This window comes from Coturnix japonica, chromosome 1 (assembly GCF_054131305.1).
Source record: "Coturnix japonica strain WE chromosome 1, WE-NBRP24, whole genome shotgun sequence".
Classification (NCBI taxonomy): domain Eukaryota; kingdom Metazoa; phylum Chordata; class Aves; order Galliformes; family Phasianidae; genus Coturnix; species Coturnix japonica.
The window spans coordinates 83,283,773-83,309,450 of NC_140663.1; the positions used below are offsets into that span (position 1 = coordinate 83,283,773).

The 25,678-nt window shown below is 36.7% G+C and overlaps 1 protein-coding gene across 9 annotated transcripts in view; it reads left to right on the forward strand.

The window, feature by feature from the left end:
- Positions 1-25,678, forward strand: part of LOC107321707 (ephrin type-A receptor 6) — a 438,244-nt gene that overhangs the window by 316,704 nt on the left and 95,862 nt on the right. For 5 of the 9 annotated variants that reach the window (XM_015878874.3, XM_015878893.3, XM_032448175.2 and 2 more), the window contains 4 exons: positions 11,355-11,402; positions 11,827-11,989; positions 21,069-21,177; positions 24,479-24,549. In XM_015878874.3, coding sequence (XP_015734360.2) covers positions 11,355-11,402; positions 11,827-11,989; positions 21,069-21,177; positions 24,479-24,549 — 391 coding nt within the window. Of the gene's footprint in view, positions 1-11,354; positions 11,403-11,826; positions 11,990-16,827; positions 16,927-21,068; positions 21,178-24,478; positions 24,550-25,678 lie in introns of all 9 variants that reach the window. The other 4 variants (XR_014938440.1, XR_014938441.1, XM_015878884.3 and 1 more) reach the window with 2 other exon arrangements.

Sequence of the window (25,678 nt, forward strand, 5' to 3'; positions counted from 1 at the left end):
TTGTGTTACATTCTTTTTGATAGAGTCAAAAATGGAGATGAGACAAGCCTTTCATTTTAAAGCATGATTTCATTAGCCAACTCAAAATTGTAGAAAGGGTATGTTATTTATTAATTCCTATGTAGTTTTTTGGTACTCCACTACAATAACTTTTATTTTGTTGACATAAAGAAAAGTTATATATACAAATATATATACATATAAAAATATATATAATGCTACTTATACATACACATATATTAGCATTAATACTTTCAAAGTGCCCTTTCTTAATGTTCTTGCCAGGGAGGCTGAGTTAACAACTTATTATTATGTACTCCTTACTGAGCTGTTAATAGCTTTAGAATCTTTTCCAGGAATTCACCTGCTGCTTATAAAAACAGTTATGTTACTGTAGGAACTGAGCTGGTTGATACATGTTCCGTTTGTAGTGACCTTGCTAGAACGATATGTTATTCTTCCATATATTGCCTAAAGGTCTAGCTTATTATGCTATCACAATAACAATTGTTTTGTGGATGAGACTGTTCTTTTTAAAAAAAATACTGTCACATGCTTCTAAATTTCCTTTTTTTTTTTTTTTCAGAAGAAGAAGTTAAGGTTTTTAATAACTGAAAATGCATTTCTTTAAGCTAAGCTGGTTAAATTGGAAATAGAAATGTATATGATAGAAAATAAAATCAGAATTTGCTTTCAAAGTGCAAAATAATAATTTCTCCTATGTAAGGTAAACTGTTAATCACAGCCTGAACCTCTGATTAACCATCTGAGACAAGCAACAAGTCAGCTGTGGGAGCACAAGTGAAGGTAATTCAGCTGTGCTCCCAGAAGGGGTGGAGCTTGACTCCACCTCTCCTAGATCCTATTTAAAGGCTGACCTAGGCAGCCTCTCTTTCTGGAGACTGCTCCTGTGTGAAGTTTTTGTGGTGAGCCTCAACTGAGAGCCTTAGCACTGGTGAGTCTTTTCTTAGGTACCTTCTGGCTATCTATTTACTCTTTAATTACAACTTTACACTGCTAACATATAAGACTGCTTGCTGTGTCCTTCATAATGTATGTTGAACTACATAGAAAGTGATTTAACTGCTGGATCTCATGGTGTAACTCTGGAAGAATGGCATACAGGTTGACAGGTTGTGATGTGGCCATGTCAGCAGCAGGGCGAGGCACGCTGAGGGGGGGAGGCAGGAGGCTGTAGGAGAGGCAGCTCTACAGCCTAGGTAGGAATGTATTTGATTGTAAAGGGCACAAGGAAAGTGTACATTCATCTGCTGTACTAGGAACAAATTATTTTATTTATGTGTATGGTTCATCTTAGACATGAACCAATCTTTAAATCAGCCTTTTCACCCTCCTTGTCCTCTCACCCTTAAGGGATGAAATCTGCTTAAAAAGGAGTTGCAAAGACTTCTTGCTCCAAAAGGTTTTTAAGATTGTTTGTTTGGTTTCCTATGGGCACCTGTATAAACATACACGCTACACAAAACAGTTAAGATTTTCATGTGAAGTCTTGCAAACCTGAATAATATACAGAACAATCCAAAGTAGCTCCTATCTTTGGGAGCTGAAGTAGTAAGAAAATTTGAATGAGAGATGAGTAAAAGGTCTTCAGGAACAGCTGGAGAGGTTGAAATTTTTTATATGTTTAAGTTAGAAATACTCCTGGAGACAGTGGTGTAAAAATTTTCACTGGTAAACATTTTTTATTAGAAAATAAATGTTGTCCGAGTAGCTTGTAAGTACTGGAAAGATGGAATTTAATACCTGAGCTTATCCAACAATTCAAGTTATCTACCTCAGCTGTCTGTATTGTATTCTGACTGCACTCTGTTCAGCCATCAACTTAAGGCACAGACATGTTTTATTCCTCTCAATTTAATCTCTGTGTCAGTATGATCAGCAGTGTCCTATCTGCTTCCTTCCCATCTGCTTTTCCTGCATGTCCCTCCATGTTAACCAACCAGCTTTGCTCCCCCCACCTCTCACCTTACTGTTCTGGTGGGAGTGTTAACACTGTTATAGACTCACTCTTTCCTCATCTCTCCTCATTTAACTTGCTCTTTTTCATAGTCTACTTCACATCAACTCATTCCTGCCTTTCCTGGTATATAAGCTATTAAAATGAGGTTTGGTTGTATTCTAACTTGTACATTCTCTTTATGATTGGTTATCTACTCTTCTCCTTTTCTTGTTGACAGCTTCACTTTATGTATAGAGAAAGCTGAGCTGACTGACAGGCAATCAGAATATAAAATATTGAAAGGCCAAACAGGTAAAGCACTCTTTAGTATTTCAGCTCTCTGGACTGTTACATCTCAGATTAATGATAAGGGAGGTTGAGAATGGAAGGAAGAAAATGAAGGCAGATGCCTGAAAATTCTGCAGGTTCCCTCTCTGAAGCAAATACTGCAGTCATCTGTAATTTTCTGTTTGTCCCCACCTTTTCCTGTCAGTTTTACTCTTAGAATCATAGAGTCATAGCACTCTTAGAGTTGAAAGGGACCTTTAAAGGTCATCTAGTCCAACTCCCTTGCAACTGAATCTACCCTCTTTAAGCTTGAAGCCATTTACCCTTGTTCTATCACCACAGACTCTCCTAAAGAGTTTGTCCCCTTCTTTCCTGTAGCTCCCCCTTTAGATATTCAAAAACTGCTATCAGGACTTGATCCAGAAGCCATTTCTTCATCCATTCAATAGTCCACCTTCGTTGATCAAATGTATATCTTTCCAATTTGGAAATAAGAATGTTGTGAGATACCACATGAAAGGCCTTACTGAAGTCCAGATAGCTGACTTCAGTGGTTCTTCCCTTGTCCATTGATGCAGTGACACTATCATAAAAGGTTGCTAGGTTGGTCAAGCAGGATTTGCCCTTGGTGAAGCCATGCTTGTTCCTCCATATCGCCTCCATCTCTTCCATGTGCCTTAGCATAGCTTCCAGGAGGATCTGCTCCATTACCTCTCCCAGCACAGAGGTTAGCCTGATAAGACAGTAGTTCTCAGGATCATCCTTTTTGCCCTTCTTTATGATTCTCCTTTTCTTGTTCCTGACCTTCTGAATTCAGACTGATTCTTGGAACTTTATAATCACTTTATAAAATTTATCCTAATTTTCTATGCAGCTGGAACCATAAGGTACAACATTTCCAGAAAGGATTTTATTAAGAAGATTTATGGTATCTTTCACTGTTATTCCTATTATTGTTACTTTTCATATTCTTATTATTGTAATTTTATTCTTATTCCTTCTATTGTGATTTTTCTGATCACAGTATTTCACCACTGAGGGTGGTGGTACATGGGAACAGGTTGCCTAGTAAGGCTGTGAATGCACCCTTCCTGGAGACATTCAAGGTTATTTTGGATGAGGCTTTGAGCAACCTGGTCTAGAGGGAGGTATCCCTGCTTATAGTAGGGATGTTGGAACTAGGTGATATTAAAGGTCCCTATCAACCCAAACTATTCTGTGATTCTATGATTCTATGAGGCTTGACCTAATCCTGCTGATCGTGCTGTAATCAGACAGTAATTAATGTTAGAAGCACATTTTTAAACCTTTGAGTCTCTTCCCTAATAACTTTCAAAAATTGCTGTTGATGTTCATCTTAACAGGTATGCTATAGGTCAAAATAGTCTTATAACTGAAAACAGAATCACAGAATCACCCAGGTTGGAAGGGACCTCAAGGATCATGTAGTTCCAACCCCCATGCCTAGTAGGGCCACCAAACATACACATTTACTAGATCAGGTTGCCCAGGGCCCCATCCAACCTGGTCTTGAACACCTCCAAGGACGGGGCATCCACAACCTCCCTGGGCAGCCTGTTCCAGGGCCTAACCACTCTCCTAGTGAAGAACTTCCCCCTAACATCCAACCTAAATCTTCCCTCTTTCAACTTAAAACCATTTCCCTCTTTCCTGCTATTGTCAGCCCTTTCGAAGAGTTTACTCCCCTCCTGGGAGTAAGTTCCCTTCAGGTATTGAAAGGCTGCAATGAGGTCACCCCGCAACCTTCTCTTCTCTAGGCTGAACAAACCCAACTCCCACAGCCTGTCCTCATAGGGGAGGTGCTCCAGCCCCCTGATCATTTTCGTGGCCCTCCTCTGGACCCTTTCCAAAGTCTCCATGTCTTTTTTGTACTGAGGGCTCCACACCTGGACACAGTACTCCAGATGGGGTCTCACAAGAGCTGAGTAGAGAGGAACAATCACCTCCCTATCCCTGCTGACCACCCCTCTCCTGATGGAGCCCAGTATCCCATTTGCTTTCCAGGCTGCCAGAGCGCACTGCTGGCTCATGTTGATTCTTTCGTCTATCAGGACCCTCAGGTCCTTCTCTGCCGAGCTGCTCTCAAGGACCACTCCTCCCAGCCTGTACAGGTGCCTTGGGTTCTTCCGGCCCAAGTGCAAAACCTTGCACTTTGCCGTGTTGAACCTCAGTAGGTTCACCCGAGCCCAGCTTTCCAGCCTGTTGAGGTCTCTGTTGAGACCTCTTGTGCTTCCAGGAGGGCATCCTTGAAGAGCAGCCAGCTCTCCTCAACATCCTTGTCTTTGAGGACAGCACGCCAGGGAATCTTGGTCAGCAATCCATTGAGTAGCTTGAAGTCTGCTCTTCTAAAGTTCAGCGTCCTTGTCCTGCTCTTTGCCAGGCACACATGGCTTGAGATCACAAACTCAACCAGGGCATGGTCGCTGGAGCCCAGGCAGCCTCCAACCTTGACGCGTTTGATCTCCTCAGCGTTGGTGAGCAGCATGTCCAGCAACGCTTCACCTCTGGTCGGTCTGTCCAATACCTGAACCAGAAAGCTATCATCAATGGATAAAACCATGCACAATATTGTAAAGATGAACTTTCAAAGACAAATTCTGAGTTTCTAAGGCATAGTTAATTTTCCTGATTTCAATGTGATTGCTCCTCAACTACAGCCAACTAAGAGTTATGAGACATGACTTATGATTAGGGGCAATAAGAATTTTGAAATCATGTTATAGGAATAATTGAAAAGAAAAAACATGCTTTTTTGACACTACTGGGGACAAGCTCATTGAGAAACAAGGGCAGGCAGCATATATCAGAGGCAATTTTCATAAGTTAAAATGATGAGTGCTGTATTTTTCTGTGAAAACACAAAGAGATGTAACCAATTCCATAGCTCACTGTTATTTGACTGTAACAGATTCTCTTTGAACTGATTAATCATAGATTGACTATACCTAGTAATTACCTACTGTTTCATTCTAATGTATATTGCAACTTTAAAGTTCAGTTGACCCTGGAGGAAATTAAGTGCTATCATGGCTTTTCCAAGGGAAAACTAAAGAAGGGGTAGGACATCTCGACATTTCCTTTCATGATGGCCCAGAGCTACAATTAATAAAAGTTCCTGGCCTCCAGAATTATGGCCGTTCCTTTAAAATAATGATGCTTCCTCTGTGGGTCACATTGTGTATATCCTTCAAAGTGATGTATCAAGAAAAGTGGGAAAATGTGAACAAATGTTCTCATAAAAGATTCTTTTTTATTATTCAAGCTTTTATTTAAACATTGATAATGTCTGAATCACAGAACTCTGAATCTTCCTTGCTTTAATGTGGTACTTACTCAGCTTTGACGTGCTTTAATGCACAGGAGAAAGACCAGTTCTCTTTGGCATAAAGATTGAATCTCTATTAGTATTTCCTCTTGTTAGATAATAGTTCTCCAAAAAGGATGATCAGGATTCTATGATGTAAGTAGAGAATCTTCATGTTGGAGGACAGTGGATGTAAGCCAAATAGTTTTTCTCTTTTTGTAAACATTTGATAGAAAAACTTGTCTCCTTGGATGTTTTCAGCACACATGCATTTGGTAGTTGTAGATACACAAAAAAATATGGTTTCAGCTAGCAGACGCCTTTAAAAACACTTTCCCCAATGTTGGTTTAAGAGGCTTCTTGGTTACTCATTGCATTTAATGAACTGGATGCCTTGATTGTCATTCATAAAGTTAGCTAGGCGCAAAGTAAACTGCATGAGATTGGTAATTCCTGGAGATCTGACTATATGTATTTAAGGATAGGAAATTATATTTGATTATCTTTTTAGAATAAGTACTGATATTATTTTAATGAGAGCCATGGCTCTCATCCCTGGTCTAATATTACTGGTGTCAAATCTTGTATGACTGAAAGTGCCTGAATTTTCATCAGCATTTTACTGTTGGTTAAAGGTTTGTTGAGCACAATAAGCAAATTTCAGCATTTCAGCTTTTATTTTGTAGTCTTCATTTCTAAGCTTTTTCCTTTGAAATGAGATGGGGAGAAATGAAAGAGCAGTCTTTTCACAGGGGGTTATAAGTGGAGGTTTATCTATCTGTAAGTTTTAAGTGCCATCAGAGAGAATTCACTTTTTTTTTTTGAGCTTATGAAAAGAATACTAATGTCATGATAGTATAGCATCTGGGTGATGGATTGTTATAACATTCATTAATAAGGTGGTTCCCTTCAGTCACAAGTAATGAAGAACTATAATTTAATCTGATGATATTATACAGTCAAAGTGTTTATTAGAGCACATGTTGACAGATTCAGCTATTCTGATGCACTGCAAAAGCAGGAATTTTTCATTATTTTTTTTTAAGCTCTAACTTTGCAACACCATTAAATCAGTTTCCCTAATCTTAGGCCATTAGTACCACTGTAACTTCCAGTCAGTCTGTCATTTTATTTTGATATGAAAATATGTCTTGATTATAAAGACAAGTATAAATTTCAAGTAGGTAGGGTTCAGATACTTGTGCAGTGGTTACTACAGAAAAGTATTTGATTCTGTAAAGTGCTTTCATTCATGCACAGACTGAACTGTCATGGCTTTATGAACACTCACTCAGAATGAGAGTGGAACCCATTGATAAGAACTGCACAAACAAGAAGAAAAATGCAGTTTCTTTAGAAATAGAAGAGAAATATGTAGAAAAATTAGAATTTCTATTTTTAACTTATACAGGTAGTCTTAGAATACATTGTGTGATAATATTGGCATCACTTGTGTGCGTTATATTTGTTCTAATTACACATTTTTTTCAAGATTGATGTACAGTAATTTATGGAAGATTATTATCAGATTCTGACTACTAATTGTATGGATATATTTTAATAGATCAGTTTAACTTATGTTTGTAACTTCAGCCCCTGTGTTCTCATAACTACTTATTGTGAGCCTTACGCCATCTAAAGATCACAATGTTGCTTTGATGCTAATATGAAGAATGAGCACATTTCTTTTTCTTCTCTTTTTATATGAACCCTGAGCTATATATAATGGCCAAAGGTTTGCTCCCTGCCTGTGTTCAGTGGGAAATACAACTATGTCAGTGAACTCTTCCATTCTGCAGATTTTATACAGTTCCTCTGCAGTTATCAGTAAATATAGAACAGGTGCAGTCCTTTACATTTCCATTGATCCTATTCCTTTTACTGTCTATCTGTAACAGAGAACACTGTGTCTCCCAGACTAGGAAACTATGATTCCCTTCTGTGGAAAATGGAGTGCATGACAGTATGGCTGATAAATGTCTACATTTTGCCCCAGCATAAAATCAGGCTCTGGTAAACGTATGCACTGATGTCTGGGAAGTACATGCAACTCTGTCGGTTTAAAATTCAGTTTAAGAACCAAGAACACTTACTAGAGTAAGTGCGTATTACTGGTTACGTGAATAAGACATAGCATCTCATACTTCTCTGCACAATGGAATTGAGTGATTCTTTTCTGAGTCCTTTCTGTCTACTCCTAAATCTCTCTGTGTGGAAAGCTCTGGCTTTCAAGGTAGGCTACAGATTTTGTCATTGTCGTGAGAAGGGAATAGTCGTAAAGTAATCCTTGATCCTTGATAACTTCTGTCTCCACATGTCCAGCTGTAGATCTGTCACAAATTGTAGGTAGAATTACATAATAATGTATTAGACAGTATTATTTTCAGCAAGTGATGGAAGCTAAAATTTTCTAAATGACTGAAAAACAAAGTTGATAGTACTGTTATTTCAATGGGTCAAACTGAAATAGTGAATTAACATGAGTATAAATTTTGCTAGGTCACTCCTTGTCCACTACCTAATGTTTCTTTTAAGAAGCAAAAGTCCTGTGTATTCTTACTGATCATGTTATGATAATGGAGCATTTTATTATCTTTTCCAGTAAGTAAAATGTTCTTCTGGTAAACTTAAACTTCTAAATACCAATAACTGCATTGAAAGAAAGGGGTGAATGTGCCCCCACCCCCAAACACACACACACACACACAAAAATGTAGCAGGTATTGTTGATATCTCAGGTATATTTTTACTTCATCTATTTGTGACTGATGCAAAATAATAATCCACATTGTCCTGGCCAAAACATCTCGTGGTTAATAAATTCATCCACCTTTCTTCTCTACAGAATGTTAGATAATGTCCAGTGTACTATCAGCAATGTCTTAAGGTCATTTGGCTAGTTCCAAATATATATGGGGTTCTTGTGACTTCATTCTGTAAACCTCATTTTAGAAGAAGGCCACAGCCTCCTTTCAATTACAAACAGACAAATCTGTCATTGGCATAAATGACTGCTAGTTAGTTGAGTACAATGAATCTCTATACACTACTCTCAGTAGTTAATTTTGTTCTTAGTACTCCATTTTCCACAGCTCATGTTGAAGTATGATTTAGTACTTACAACATCTAAACTGAGTAGTTTTTCATGAACAGTAGTATTGCTGTTATTTTATGTTGCATTCTTATTATTTTTTTCTATCTCATCTTGTTTCACTGAAATAACCTTACACAAAAATGAAAAACTCTAAAATAAACCTAAAATAGACAGAAATAATGTTATCCAGACAAATACCATGGAAGTGTTTTTTGTCTGTCACTAAATTTTGTTATGAAGTAGGAACAAACTGTCTTTACCTACATTGTGTTATTAGATAGTACTTCAAAGTAATTTCTTTGAGAGATAAAAACATCAGAGTTGGAAAATACACTCTCCTTTCTTTGGAGAGTTCAATCATCCACTCTTTGGAGAATCATCTTATATGAATGTAGGTCAAAATGCTTGATTTCTTTGTGTAAAATGATGCGAAGTTTCCATCTATTAATCTTTCTGTCTTTAATAAGAGCAAATTTCTCTTTGTGTACGTGTTTCTGAAACTTTTTTTTCCACAAATACACTAAGGTGGCAAGGTTTGCTTTCTCCCATTTCACTTGCTATAACAAATCATATACCCATATCTCTAAACATTGTTTTTTGGGCCATATGATGAATGATATAAGAAGTGGTGGAAAGGAAAGAATGGAAGTTGAAGGGCTTGTAACGTGGAATCATGCTTACAAATCGGGGTACTAATAACTACTTAACACACTGTGGTTTTTTTCTTTCACGTACTTCTCATTTTAGCATTGGATAAATCCATTGTTTCTAATGTCATACTATTTAAAATATTGTTTGGTATTGGATGCATTTTGGAGTCTCTTAAAATCAGTTCCAAATCCTTGCAGACTTAATCTAAGTTTATTTTGAGACTTAACATCTATCTTTTTTAAGGTAAAATGTTCTTTCTACTGCTGAAATTAAGAAGCAGAGAATACAATAAGTTTACGAAACATTTGAAAAACAAACAAACCAAAAAGAAGAAAAAGGAGAGCTCAAATGTGTTGATAGGGCATTTGTTCACTTCTGAGTGGTATTTTCTTGAAATCTGTGCAAAAATCTTCTTTCTTACATAGAGCTTTTGGGCAAGTATCATAGAATCACAAGGCTGGAAAGGACCTACAAGATCCTCTAGACCAACCGTCCTCCCATTACCACTGCTACGTCAAGCCACTAAACCCAGATCTCTTAGTTCCTCATCCAGATGCTTCTTGAACACTGCCAGGGATGGCAACTCCACCACTTCCCTGGGTAGCCATTCCAGTGCCTGACCACTCTGAGAGAACAAGTTTTTTCTTATTAATATAAATCTCCTCTGGTACAACTTGTGGCCATTTCGTCGAGTCCTGTTTGTTACATTACAGTTCTACACGTGAAAGTTGATGGAAATTGTACACGTAACGAGGCAGTGGAATAGAAATCCCTCACCTTAACAACTTAATTTTCTGTCAGAATAAAATGGATTTTTTCTGAAATTTCTCAGAAAATGAAAGCTTAAAGACCACTAACTTGCTCAAATTGAATTTATATCATTTCAGTTAATTGGGGAAGTCTGTTGCTGAAACCAGTTATTAAATTTATTTGTATGTTAATTGTAATTGCCATTCATAAGATTACTTACATAATGCCCTAACATTTCAATTTAAATATAAATTTTTTGAGATTTCAAAATTTGTTGATAGACTTTGGAACAAATCAACACTCCCTTTTATTCTAGTTTCTCAGATTATTTCGACCACTTTAATTAAGCATTAAATATGATTATTTTAAATATTAGTAATTACTGTATACCTTCCTTCTCCTTAACAGAACTGCTAAGTTGTGTTTGTGCATTTGATTGGTTTTTAATTTGATCTTCTTATCCATCTCCTTGTATGTCTACTGGAGGAATACTGATGTACCTCTTGCCCTATGCTGATGTAGCTTTGTTATGCTGTGGCTCCAATTGACTCATTGTGATTGTTTGTTTTATGCAAAAAAACAAAAACATATGTTCAGAACAGGCTTGAAGTTCAACAATCTAATTGATAACTATTCTTTCCTTGCTAGATATCTTCTGTGAACAAGTTTGTTTCCTTCTGAATAGGCTGGAAGCATCCTTTGAATAATATACGTACTCCAATAATACTGCATGTTATAATAAATTTATATGGTGCCCTATGGGTACTACAGTTGGGTTATTAAGCATATGCCAAGGACAGTTGTGTTCATGTTATCAGTTTGTGTATGACTCCTACCATAAGACAGGAAAGATAGCCTTAAGGCACCGTAGAGAATATTACAGCTTACAGATTTATCGTGTGCCTGTAACTAATGACAGGAAATAGACTCTCTCTTAAGACATTTCTCCTTTAAATGTATCATCAACAATGTGTCCAGCACCTCCTTTTTGTGCAGTGAGCAGTGTGGCTGATCTCTGTGTTACAGCAGCTGGTCAGCAGTGGCAGTTCCCTGGCTATGTGAGAATCAGGAATTCTCAGCAGATGCCCAAAATCAACTGGTAGGAAATTAGATGGAGAATTTCACAGTGTCTCTCCTAACAGAGTATAAAAGTGAATTTCATGTACAGTTACTTTACTGCAACCTGGAAAGAGAAATAAAGTTCAACATCAGTGATTCAGCTGAGCCGTGCTGAAAGTTTACAGACTTTAAAGAAAAGGTTAATTTTTATTTTCTTTTACCCACAGGTCTACCCACGGATAGCGCCGGCATTTTGGCACTACCTGCGGGTAGAAGTGAGTAGCGGGTATTTGAATACTCCCACATCTTTACTTTAAAGCTTACTAGTGCTTACTGACCTCCTAGTATGTCTATCATGCAAAAATAGTTAGCTGCCATTCTAGCTGTCATTTTCTGTGAATGTAGTCTTGTACTAATTCCATATTGTTTTGACTACGGTGTAATTACTAACCTAAGTCATAGAGATGTGATGTGTCTATATGCAAGACTAAGGACAGGAAAAAATGATATCTAAGTCAAGGCCATATCATACATTGTGACTGTAGCACAAAAATCAAAGTACTGAAATCCATACCTGCACCTTCTTTTATAAACACATTTTACATTCATAAGAAGAATTTGGAGCTTCAGTTTTGCTGTATCATTTTTAAGTTTGTACAACTCAACTTGATATCATTTCTCCCCTCTTTTGTCCCTCAGGAGCATGAGCAGCTCAGCTATTCCTCCACAAGGTCCAAGGCTCCAAGTGTTATCATCACAGGTCTCAAGCCAGCCACCAAGTATATATTTCATATCAGAGTCAGGACGGCAGCAGGATACAGCGGCTATAGCCAGAAGTTTGAATTTGAAACTGGAGATGAAAGTAAGTTTTACTGAAAGGAAAAACATCAAATACAATAGAAGTAGCATTTAATTCCAGAATAGTCAGACACTGAGAGTTTAAATGGCTGAATCCATTCCATATATTTATCACAGAGTGACCACTGCTGTATTACAAAAACTAAGCCCTAGCCTCACACTTTTGGATTTATTTATTTTTCTCAAGTAACAAACAAAGATGTTTGTTTTGCCCACAACTGCAGCTGAATGAATGTTTGCTTCTGTAAGATCCCCTGGTTTGCCATAGATCCATTCTTCATTTAAAGAAGGCCATCCTTTTAACCTCTGGAATTATCCTGTGTGAGGTTTCCATGTTACTGAAGACCAGCAGGTTCTTAGAACACACTAATGGAGTCATTTCTCTGTAGTTTTTAATTCTCTCAGAATAAGACAAAAAGAAAAACTTCATATGTATTTCAACCTATAAGTTTACTTAATTTGTCAGTGAGAAGCAAAAATCCCACAAGTTCTTGAAGAATATGAAAAAAGGCTCTTACTCTGAACAATTTTGTATGTTACATATTGACTTGCACCTTCGAAGAGACCATGAACACGATATTTACAAGCATTTGAGATAAAATGAGTGTGGTAGATACAGCACTAAAACACTCATTAATGAAATTGCTTTAATTAACCAATTATGTATACTGTGTTTTTCATTAGAGTTCTGGAATTCAAGTTACTTAGGCTAAAGTACAGACCCAAAACTATACAAGTATTTTCAAGAGCACCCATGGGTTTGTGTTCCATTTTCATTGCTTCTAAAAACACTTTTGAAATAGAAGTTAGGGACAGATTTCCAAGTACTTAATGCCTAATTGGACTTTTAATTTTTTTTTTTAAGTTGTTAAGCCAGTTGGATTGATAAGGAATTAAGCACTTGGGTACTTTAAAGAATACTAATAGTATCTGTTTGCATCTCATGATGCAAAAAATACTAGCCTTTAGGCGCAATGGGTTGTAACTGTTATGAGAAGTAAATGGTATTTAAACCTCCATGAGCCAATGTTATATGTGGACAAATGGGAGTTACTCATCTAAATTAGGAAGACTATTGCCTGATTTCTGTCATGAGCACTATTGGTAGAAATACTTGGATCCAGCTAAGCCAGTGTTATCATTGTAGATGTTACAGTGTTCTTAATTTACCTTGCGAGTATCAGATGTCTGAAGAAGTTTGATTCCCTATAGTCTTCCATAATGTCATAGAGCCCAGGGGCTTGTATTGAAGCTCCTTCAACTCTAAAATCATGAGAGAAAGGACAAAAAGGACTAAAGATGGTGCTGAGAAAAGCATAAAAGGTCATTTAGAAGGTTGTGTTTTGTTCCAAGCACACTGGATGCAGAGGATGACAAGTTGGGCCACATGGTTCTGTCCGTCATTTTGAGGCAGAAGAATATGTCATAGATTAAAGTAGTTTACACAATGCTATTATGAATTTTTCTCAGAAAAAAAAAAAAAAAGTATAGTTTTCTCTCTCTGCAAAATACTTTTGCCACACCAATATTAATATGAGCTATTCTGCTATTCTGTGCTTTTTTTTAAAAAAAAAAAAAGAAATGGTTGATTACTTTATGTGTCAACGTATTTTTTAATTTTAATCTCATTTTGAAGAAACATTGGATTTTGCATGATAACATGATATCATAAATGATACATTGTCTGATTTTAGATGTGCTCCCACACAATAGGAAGACAGACAAGTTTTCTATAGAAAAAGGTCTGTATTGTAAAAAATACATTTCAGATTTCTACTTAAACATTGAATGCCTTCATAACTTATAAGCATTTACTGCGAATATTGATAGTAAAAACGTATACCTTATATTTGCTGTTTACCAACATTTATTGCTTAGGCTTATTCCTTATTAAAAGCATTTAATTTGTTACAAAACAAAATGAATGTGTGATTGAAAGGAAATGTGAGCAGAGCAAATGTAGGCTTTGTTTATGATCAACAGAGCTGGGGTAGAGGGAAATTCTATAGCTCAGTTTGAAATGGTGCTAGATGAATACCTCAGTTTAATTGAAAGGGTCGTTCAAAGGCCTGTTAAGACTGTAAGTATTACTTTAAATTTAAAGGTAAAAAAATAATAAGAAGAGTTCATGGTGGTAAATATTGCTTATTTCAAATGGAAGCAGTGCTCAATGACCAGTCAAATTATACCTTTATACTCTCAAAATATCTTACTTTCTTAAAGCAGTATTTTGGAAGCAGACCTATTGTAAGCTCTAATGCAGTATCAGATTATTATGGTTATTCATTTGAACTCCTTTCATAACATCAAGAGAACCTCTGTAACCAAAGCTTTTCCAGTCAGCTTATGAAAGCAGGTTGAAATGTAACATCTCCAATAAACAGTCTGGACTTGAAGACTTCCAAATGGGTAGCTTAGCATATTTAGAGGCAGGTGGTTCTATCATTTAGCCCTTATAATTTAAAATTTGTCCTGCATTCATGACCTGATTTTGTTTTTATAGCTTGGATTTCATGATCCTCTTCTGACAAATCAAAAAGTCTAATATTATAAAAACATGTCTTTCTCATCTAAATGTGAATAGGCCTTTTTAAGGATACTCTCGTCTTTCCCATAAGTACAGTGTGTGTTCTGTCCCTCTAAAAGTCAGTTTGTCCAAACATAGAATTTGTATCTCTCCAAGATTTACCATCCTTTCTAAACTATAGCATCAAAATTGAACCTAATATTGGACTGAGCACGAAAAGGAAACCTGTTTATGATACAATAAACAGTCATACCACCACTTACTTCCTTCTGGATTAGTTTCATTTATAGATCCAAACACTTGCTGTTCAAATAGAGCATTGTCTTACAAAGCTGATTAGCAAAGCAATATTTCTGTGGACACTCTTGTAGGCTTTTCTTTAAAGTAGTGCAACAACTGTTGAGTCTTCAGTTGTGTCATGTGTCTGTCAATGTCTTGGGCAGGATGGTGCTATCGTGCCTTCTCCAGTTTACTGGCTGAAACACTATCTATGCTGCTTCAGCTCTCTAGGATAAAATAAGGTACTTCATTACTATGAAAACCAGGGAGTTTTAGTATAATTATTAAAGGTGGTGTGTGATGCCAGAAGTCCAGCTCTGTAGCAGCCATGAAAAGGCAGTCATGTAGTGCTGGTTAGATTTTTAGGAAGCCCTCCAACCTCCTGACCAACAAACTGGCAGTCATTGCTTGGAGAGCATGATAATGGAGAAAGAACTCCTCTCCCAGCTGCAGAGACACTTTTGTGCTCACACAGAGTAACTTTTTTGCTTCACACAGAAAAATGTAATTATCCAGAAAAGTCAGAAAAAAAATGTCTTTTCAAGGAAGTAGGGATGGTTGAATGGATGCTGTGAAGTATTTCTTCCACTATTATAACTAAGAGGCTGCTGCTGGGAGATTTCCACATACCCCCTTTGCAAAGCATAGTAACTACAGCTTGTGGCCGTGTTCCTGATTGCCATTTTTAGCAGTTGCCCTTTTTAAGCAGGGTGGGGTTTTTTGATTGGTTGATTTTTTTTGTTTGTTTGTTTGTTTTTAATGTAATGATTTAAAGCTTTCTTTTTTTTCTCTTTCTGGAGGAATGAAGGTGCCCACAGGAGAGTGTAAGGGACTGAACAATTTTCTGCTGTTAGGTAGTGAAGTATTTCCATGCTGTGACTCTCTTCTTTTGCAAGGTTTGTTCTAAATCTCAGGGTGGTTTCCATGCCAGTCCTCCCATCATCAGGAAAGAAATTTGTATGTGACAGAGAACTTGGCTTGTCCCAGAAGAGATCTAGGGGGCAGACTTGCCTGTGTAAAGTGAGGGCTGCTGCTTTAGCTGAACAGAGTGTGGCAAAAGTAACCACACTGTGATTTATTTATTTTTTAATCCAGAAGCAATGTAAACATTTAGATGGCTCAAATAACTTAGATTAATAATTTTAAAAGAAAAAAAAAAAGTAATAATAGAATATCTGGATATGAGGACTGTAATAAATTAATTGGTCCAAAAAACTCTGGTTTTGTGGAAAGAGCAACTTCAGTTTCTTTAACATAATCACAAATGGTGATTTTCTTATACTACTGTATCTGTTAATCTTCACATTCTTTCTTCTATTCCCACATCCATAAAATCCACTGTAATTTTTCAACCTCAAATCAGGATATTTTGGATTTGTAGTCAGATGTGAGTGAGACTTTGAGATCCATTCTTCCAGAACTCCAGAGTAGAGTCTTGATCATTGTTTCTGACAGAAGTCTGTCCAATATTGTTTCAAGCGCTTGCCCTGATTCATGCCATTTTAGACAATCTGTCTCTAGGATTTTTAGAAATAGTTGCCAGTGTAAAACTCAGTTTTTGTTTTGTTTTGGCAGAATGTTTAGTGTTTTCACAATAGTAATTCCAATTTCCAAATGAAACCAGTAAAACAAATGAGACTGCACTTATCTCTGTTTAAAAACTGCCTTGCTGTATCCAACCCCATGTCTGCTTAGTCCTGGTGTTCATTCAATAGTGGCTAGCGTTCAGGGTACCTCATTTTAATCTTGAAATGTTTCCTTACCGTGTTTTATATTTTCAACCATTTGGTCCTCTAATACTAGCTTATCCTCTCTGGTTCCAGAAGTTCTGGAGTCTTTACTTTTTGTCTTAATTTCCTAAACAAGAGCAATTCCATGCTCAGATCTTAAGTTTTTATCACAGGCATTCCATTCACCTACTGGTCAGGAAGTTAATATTATTGGCAACACTTTGTAAAGAAGCTTTTCAAGTCAATACATGCAAAGAATTAATACAAACTTATGCTGGTAATAGTATTTCATTTCACTTTTAAAAGCCCTTTTTAAGATTGCCGTTCCATTGCCTGCTCCTTTTCCCACATCCCCTCTGAGACTGGAGACCATCAGCTTCCAGGAACTGCAGCACTTCTGAAAAGGTAAAGGTAACCCTTGTTAGACATTTTTCTTTCCTATTGTTCTTTAGCTCTTACAGTGCCTTGTAAATCCATCTGACAGTCAGTTACTGTCTACTAGAGCTCCAGTTCTCACCATCCATACTTATCTATCTCACAGCTACTCGCTAATCTCTATCTACCTGTCTTTCTGTCACTACTTTATCCCTCACGCTGCGAAGGTCTGCTGCCTGATAGATGTCAAACTGAAGTAACTAAAGCACGTAGCTGAGAGACAGAAGAGAGCTATCATTAGGGAGTCCAGACCTTTTATACTGAATATGCAACCTTCTAAAAGATTTTGAAGACATCTGCTCAAAGAAAAGTGGAAAACAGAACTGGAAGATTCTCTCTTATCATCTCATGCTATGAGTTAAATTTTTTGCAGTTTCTCACTGTCTTCCAAGTGAAAAAGTCTCAGATATTTCCTGTCATCTCAGAGAGAAGGGGAAGTGCAGGTCCTCCTCTACAAGTTCAGGTGAAGAACCCAGTGAGAAGTTGTAATTGGGACAGAGCTTGAATATAAAGAGTGGTTGGTGGGGTCAGAACTGATCTCAGAAGGAATTTTCTTCTTGAGTAAGGAAACTGGACACATTGTTGAGCGATGTCAAAATGCCCACCAGAAGCAGATGGGCAGAAGGAATGAAACAAAATGCCAGATATTACAGCCACTTAGATAGGTACTAAGCTCCCTCATGAGACATCTCTGAAACAGAAGCCTAGGAGACCAATCCACCTTTTGCATCTTGGAACACCAACCAAGGTTAGCAAATGCTAACCTTTTTCTTTCCAGGATTGCTGTGAGCTGCTGGAGACGGACAGAACCAACCTCCCAGCTTACGCTGCAGCAGGAATGTCACTGCAGACATGTGTAATATCACAAATGGGAACAGGAGAATAAGGAAGAGGGCAGTCAGTTGGCAGTCATTTTCCCATTGGATCTGCTGGTGGGTCTTGCATTCCTGTTCCATGTGAGCTTTTTCAGCTCCTTGCCTGTTCATGACAACTGTCAAGTAGAGTATGTCCCCATAGATCATACGGCTGTGTTCATTCCAGCAATCATGGAACTAAGAATCCGTGTGTGCAGCCAGCAGGTGTTGACTGAGATAACGTACAGCAAAGTGTAAAGAAAACAAAATGATTTTAGTTGCACAAACATTAGCTCTGATGCCTAATGAATTATATTCTGGGAAAATGATTGTGTGATCCTATGATTTAATGCAGCACTATAGCATGTACGCACAAAAAGATAAAATTAGTTGCGGAAACTTGCTTGACTTTACAGTCACCAGTGTCTCTTAAATTTAGTTTTTCTGTTGTGTAAACAAGAATATTCTTAAGGGGAAACATGGGGACATTTAAAAACGTGCACAGCTGAGAGAGAGAAAAAAATGACATAAAAAAACAGAAAGTGACCAAAAAAAGAGTAAAGAACAGACACAACAAAAACAATTCCTGCTAAAACCTGTATTATTTGCAACTTGGATGTTACCTTAATTATTAGAGAAACTGAAAAATGAGAAAGAAAGATCAAAGGACATGCAGAATTTTGTTTAGGACAGCAAAAATTGTTCAAAAATTGTCATTATTGAGTTTCTACTATTAATGTATTCTCCTTGCCTGGGGAGTGTTTTGTGGAACCTGTGTGCAAGGATGCTGTATGCATGTACATGTGCCTTTGTAGTTATCCATCTCTTGTTCACTGCACTGTGCCTTCACTGATTTCTAGAAGCAAAAATAAGTATTTCAATCATTTTACCTTACCTGCTTCTTTGACAGTTTTTAACAAATCCACATTTTCCAATTATACTTGTCTGTCATTTGACATTTTTTATCTGACAAGTAAATTAAGGTCATCGAGAAGTTTCAGGTTTGAAAGGTTCTTTATAATCATGTGGACTCTGGCATCTCTGCCAACACAGTGAAATACACATGCTAGAAACAGAATGAATGTTTTTGAAACTATACAGTCTCAACTTAAAAGTGTATCGGATAGACACAAAAAGAACTGAGTGGAGAACTTTTTCCCATTCATGAACTTGACTGTGGTTCCTGATAGAAAGTGTGTACATTATGAAACTGATAGCTTGTAGTCAATTTTAACTAAAACTCCAAGCAGGTTCATCCAGCAGGATCAACCAGGGACAACAGCATTTTTCATTTCAGTATCTAGCACAGGGCCTTTTTAGACAATAGGATCAGTTCCTACATTTCTACCCTGAACTCAAATTATCTCGAAGGCCCTGAGTTTCCTAACACATTACTAATTTATATGAAAGTATCTCTTGCTGAAGTCACTATTTTTGCACTCCTTTTCCTATTAACTGTGTGTGTGTATATATTTTGCTTGTAGTTTTTTCTCTCACTTCCATTGTAGAAATGGAAACTGGACAAGATATTGTCATTGAAAACCTCCCTTACCTGTTACAACTTCAGTCTGAACCTGTCAGTCTTTATAACATTTAGCATAACCTTTGCTAGTCTGAAATGATATATGGTGCTTGAGATGGACAGCCTATTCTATTTGCATGTTTATTTGTGTGGCAGTATATTATATGTTGAATTCTTTTTAACTAAACCTGACAGTGTGGAGCATAAGATAATGCACAGCTACAATCCATTCCTGCGGTATCACTAGATTCTGTTTTGGAGATGAGCTAATTAGTGAGTATTTTGTAAAGGGTTTTGATACATCATTTATTGGAAGATATGTGCATTTAACTTGTCTAAGGAGAGTTTATGACCACAGATACTGAATGCCTTATCATTTACTGCCTCTGCATATCTCCATTAAATTATATGGGCAAAAATCTAATGTCAGAAATTGAACAAGTTGGTTTTGCTGAAAACTAGACGTGAATTACTATTGCTTTTATTTGTTTCACTCTTACTACAAAGCCAGTTTACAATGCTAGTTTCTAAACCATTCACAAATATTATTTAGAAGACAATTGCTTTTCCTGAAACTGGCTTTTTATGAGGCTTTAGGCAGTGGTGTGTGCATAGTGTTGGGCTTCATCAACTGGAAAGTGAGTGAACACCACCTGCTGAACTTTCTTTTTGCAGCAGTCTAGGAGCTGTAATCATCTGATGCCCAAAGAAAACTGAAGATTTTGTTGGCAAGTTTACAAAGTCAAAGTTGTTTTATTAGTAAATCTGAAATTTATTTTCTTTTCTACTTTTTCTGCTGTTCTCATAGGTAACTGTGATACTGTGATCCTGTGAAATATGTATTTTTGTAGAACAATATTGTGTTTTTTAGAGAAAAAAGAAAGGAAGCATTAGGTGAATGTCATACAATGAAAAAAAAATAAAAATGTAACTTGTCTACTTTAAAAAGAAAAGCTCTGAAGTCAAAAAACAAGAGATGTGGTTCTCTTATTGAATATTACTTGCACTATGAGAACCAGCCTGACCATGAGCAGGTACTTCATCAAAGTAAATATTTAATATTATAAATATAATGAAAAGCTCAAGCCTCTACAGACAATTTCAAGTGATCTGTTTTACCTGCTAAATGTCCTTCAAGAAATAACAGAGAGAAAAACATGAAGCATAAAATAATCTTTTTAATCTACTGAATTGATGCCAATCCTCAAAGAATATTAAAGATAGAACTATAAGTCTGTAGCAATAAAGCTAAATACTAGAAACACAGAAGAGTGTGTCAGGCTACATGTTACATATGCTTTTTCTGCTTAGGATTCTACTGAACCCAGTTTAATATTTCCTATATACATAACACTGTTGCTGACTTCATTTTGGATAGTTAGATGCACGGATGTTTTTTTAATAACATGCAAGGTTAAGAGAAAAAAGCAATACGTTTGTTCTAGTTTTATGTCCAAAATCCAGTCGTACTCAGGTCTTGGTAATCTGCAAATGCCTGATGGTGCTGGTTCCTCATTTTAGAAACCTATAAAAGTATTCCTCACTTATTCATAGCTGGTACACAGCTAAAGGTTTTTCGCTTCACAGATACATTCTCACATAACGTCTGGTCTAAGCACCAAGAAAATTACTACAGAGTAATTTCAACTTTTGGCTAGTTAAATGTTGTCACCCATTCTTAATGAACCCCAGGTGCTGGAACTTTAACCTCTTTCTTTGTGCTTCTTCTCTTTCAGCTTCTGATATGGCTGCAGAGCAGGGACAGATTCTCGTGATTGCCACTGCTGCTGTTGGTGGATTCACTCTCCTGGTCATCCTCACTTTGTTCTTCCTGATCACTGGGAGGTAATTAAAGCTATGCTGTTCTCGTTTGCTCGGGGTCTGTGTTATCCAAGCCTAAGAATTTGTAAAGAGTAGCTAAGCCACTTATTTTCAGTGTGTTTTTTTTTTTAAGTAAGTTTCTGATCATCTTTCCCGATTATATGGGCAGGAGGAGACCAAAATTTAAAATACAATGCAACTGAAAATCTCTGACATTAGAAGACAAAGAACACAAAACACAGTGTTAATTAGGAAATTTCTTAACTGTAAATTGCAAAGCTTTGGAGAATGTAACCTTAGGATTTCTGATGTCTTGGGGCTGGCAATATAGTTTGGTAAAGACACTGGGTGGACAGTTTTTGTTTCTTTTTGCTACATTAAGTATCTAGGCAAAAATATCTTACATATCTGTGTGTGATACATACACTTGTGCATTTATTAAGAGAAAATTATTTATTAGAGGAATTATGAAATGAAATTAAACTGAGGAAAACCTTACTCTAGGATATTGGGATGATTTATCTTCCTGAAGGACTTGGACAATTATTTTTTTATAATGTTGATAATTTTTATACTTACAAGTCCATTTCCTTCCTTTTAGTACAGTGCTAATTTTCTGTCTTTCCTCAGTTGGTATGTTGGTCAGGATCAAATAAAGACTCCATGCTAATTGGTTTGGGAAGCATTTTTGTTTGAGTGACTGGATGCTCTGCTCAAATACACACTCAAAGTTCAAGGGAATGCACAAATTCTTAATGGACTTGCTAAAAATGCAGGTAGTGATCAGAATCCCAGTCCTTGCTGGAGATCAAGTTCACATGTGTCACAGAGCATCTGTTTTTGTGTGTGTGTGTTTGACTAGGATTTTGTTCCTTTCTACCAGGAAGCAAAGAAGAATTTAAAAGGATAGAGACAGTATGTCCCCACCCCCTCTGTAAGACATTAGCGGCACCACAGCACCACCTTGGGTCAAAAAAGCCTCAGAAATTCCTAATATTCTCTAGAGATACGGGGCCAAGCAGAGGGATTTGGGTTCATATCTCCTGCAGTAAGTTCTGTAGGAGGAACTGTGTGCACTTTGCGCCATTCATACTCTTTATGCCTCTCCTTTCTTTGTATGCATAAAACAGAAGGAAGAGCATCCATGTGAGGGGGATTCTCCATGGAGTTTTCCTCTTACTCAGGTTTGGGACAGATAAAGTTGGGGTTTGCATGGGGTTTTGCACCATTCTTGGACCTGTTTTATAGTCTGTTCTTTGGAGGAAAGATGTTAAAGTTACTTCTCTGAATGTGCTAATGGTTATTACAGATTCAGTTGATATTAATAGACAGTTCTGTGCATTCAGATTTGTAAATATTTTTCTGTTTTGTTTGTATACCCTTGCCTCTGATTAGGAAAGAAAGTGATGTATCAGTGCAGGCATTATGTGAATAATAATAATTCTGGTTAAGTCTAACATTTGATTTCACTGAGGCTGCTCACATTGGAATGCATTGTAATCTCAGTCTTGGAAGATTATAAAATATTTGTACAATTACTAGAAACACTGACAAACATTAGTTTCTTTCAGAGAAAATTGTTATTCAGACAAAGACAGACTTGCAGAGAAAATGATTCTCAGGAATCCTTGAGAGCAACTCCTAAAATCCTAAGCCGAACTTCTCCTTGATAAAACACTCAGTAAATTTGGAAATTTAAAAAAGAAAAAAAAAATAGAAATGAGTATCTTTCTGGGTTTATTGTTTTTGTTTGCTAATGTTAAAGATATCAGGGATTCTCTTAGCTTTCTAACATCTTCCTCAATCAAACTATTTTAGTTATGCAAGACGTGAATTCGTTTTTTTTCGTTTTGGGGTACTGCTTAAATGCAATGATAAGAATGTACTACATAGAAGACAGAGTAAGACAATTTTGAATAAATAAACTATTTGCTGTAGGACTGGAGGCAAATTTCAGCATGAAGAATTGGATGGGTACCCTACAGATGTGCTCTGCTTTGCTGTTTAGAATTAGCAATTTGATGAGCTATTGAGTCACAAGGCTGCTGATGAATCTATTCATAGTGGAGAGGCTGGGTTAAATGAGCACCTGCCTCTGCACTCCACTGAGTGATTATCCACCAAGAGCAAGCAAGAAACATGGCTCTCCATTACAGGTAAAAAAATTAAAGCAATAGTGACTTGAAGGGAGAAGGCAGTGAGACTGGGGTCTGGCCTAAATTCTGGAAAACACAGTTGTAAAGCTCTGTGATTCTTATCATTACACAAATTATTCGTTTCAAGTGATTTTCTAGCTAAAAGCAGTAGGAAATGGGGAGCTGGAGCTGGAAGAGGCCACTGCTGGTTCTCACTGGCATTTGTAGTCAAATTTTGGGGCTTTGGGCACTAGGGAGAATTTTAAGGGTTTAGAGAGCTATTTCTTTGAATGTTCCTCTGGGCAGACATTCCAAGTTTAACACTTTGTGTTCATTGTTCTTGGTAATTGGAAAGTAATGGTCTCAGTGACTCTTGTACAATGCAGGGATTTTCACAGAAGCTGAAAATACTGTGGTTACTGTTTCCATAAATTAGGATACATGTGTAATTGTGAAAACAACTCATTGCCAGGTATGATAGCTTTAGAAGTTTCTACCCTTCAAGTGTTCATCATCATCTCTACAGCAACTAATGCATTTGTGAGTGATCCTAGTCTTATTCAGTACTTTGAATGAACCATTGATATGTGGTGAATGTGTTTGCTTATTTGTCCTATCTCCGTGGTTACTATTTTACTAGAACACTATATATAATTGTAGTTTATTTTATAAGGTTAATTATGAACACAGAAAAGCCAGTCTGTGTTTGACAGGCTGAACAGAGCTACACAGAGGAAAAAAGTACTGGTCATAATGGATACAAAACAATTATTTTCTTGTGAACCCTGCTGAAGTCAAAGAACCTGTCTTATGAAAAAATTGTAAGCTTTTTTGACCCACTGGGTGTAAAAGGTATTAGGATAAGATTTGGTTTGTGTGAATCAATGCATGCAAACAAGAGAGCAGAAAAATAATACAAAAGTATCAACATTCTTTCAAGCACAGAAGTATTGCATCAAACTTTGGTAGACTTTTTCACTACTAATCATCCACCTGTGATTAATTTTCACTGATAATCAGTCTGCTTGTAGTTCTTCAGGTTTGTTTCTCTCTTTGTGTAAAAACTAAATTTCTGTGGATTCAGAAAGCAAAGACTTTGGCTTTCATAAAACTGCAGAGAAAAGTTAGCGTACATTTATTTTATGCATTACATTCATTTTAATTAAAACCTCACTTGCTTTTCTTAAAAGATGCCAGTGGTACATAAAGGCCAAAATGAAATCTGAAGAGAAAAGAAGGGCTCATTTGCAAAATGGAAATTGTAAGTAGTTTAACACTGTATTACATAAAATATGTATTATATTTTAAATGAAAAGCATTCATGGATTTCTTTTGCCCTTGATATTTTAATCTGGCCATTTGCATAGTTCCTTGTTGTCTGCACCATCAAGGCTGTTCATGTTAGTAAGTTCTCTAGAGCAGTTCACGCTGAATTCACAGAAGGAATATTTTATGTTCTATTAATTAAATTTATCAGTTTTCCAGGTGAATTTCTGTGGATTCACCACTGGACAGGGCTATGATGATTATCTGTCTCAAAATTCTATTCCTAGTGACCATGTCCCTTATTTGTATCTAGCTCCCTATTAGTGTTTATTGGGATCTACTTTTCCAGCCACATCTCTCACTTTCTTTCTTACTGATCAGTACTGTGAAAGAAAAACTCTCATGGGCAGAGTGTTAATTTATTTAGCTTAGTTTAGTTTAATTTAATACTACTTAGTTTAATTTAATAGTCACATTGTTTTATGCTGGAGTTGATTTTAAAAAAAAAAAAAAAAGTTAGCTTGTAGAAAGGGCATTATACTTTTATTAATCCTTCTATATTGAGAAAGGGCACATTGTACTATGAAAGATACTTCTTAGATTTGTTTGTCATTTGTCTCCAAATCTGATCAGAAGGAGCAGCAAGCAAAAACCTTCTTGCTGCGAAATTTGATATATCCCTCTGGAGGCCATGACTGAATTTGAGAAAAGCCTCACTCAGTGTCTTTCATGCCAGGACAAATGATGACCTTATTTCATATTGACACAAAATTTCTTCCTACGAGGCCTCTCATTTCTTTGCAGTTATCAAAGCATCAGATCATATGCTCCATAGAATAAAGGACAAAAAGGAACTATTGTAAGTTACTCCAGTAGCTAAAACTGTGTAGCCAACAGTGTTCCTTCTTTTACAATGGGGGCAATTAGTGCTTCCACCAGAAGTGCCGTTTTCATGCTAGTAGCAATTCTTGACTGACTGCAGGCTATTTATTGATTTGGTATCCAGCATCTTAACCTGAAACAATTTAGGCAGCTTTACAGTTTCTACTTGGATCAGTATAAGTATGACCTCTCCTAAACGGGCAGAAGCTTTTTAAAAGAAATTCTGCTGTAAAACTTACACT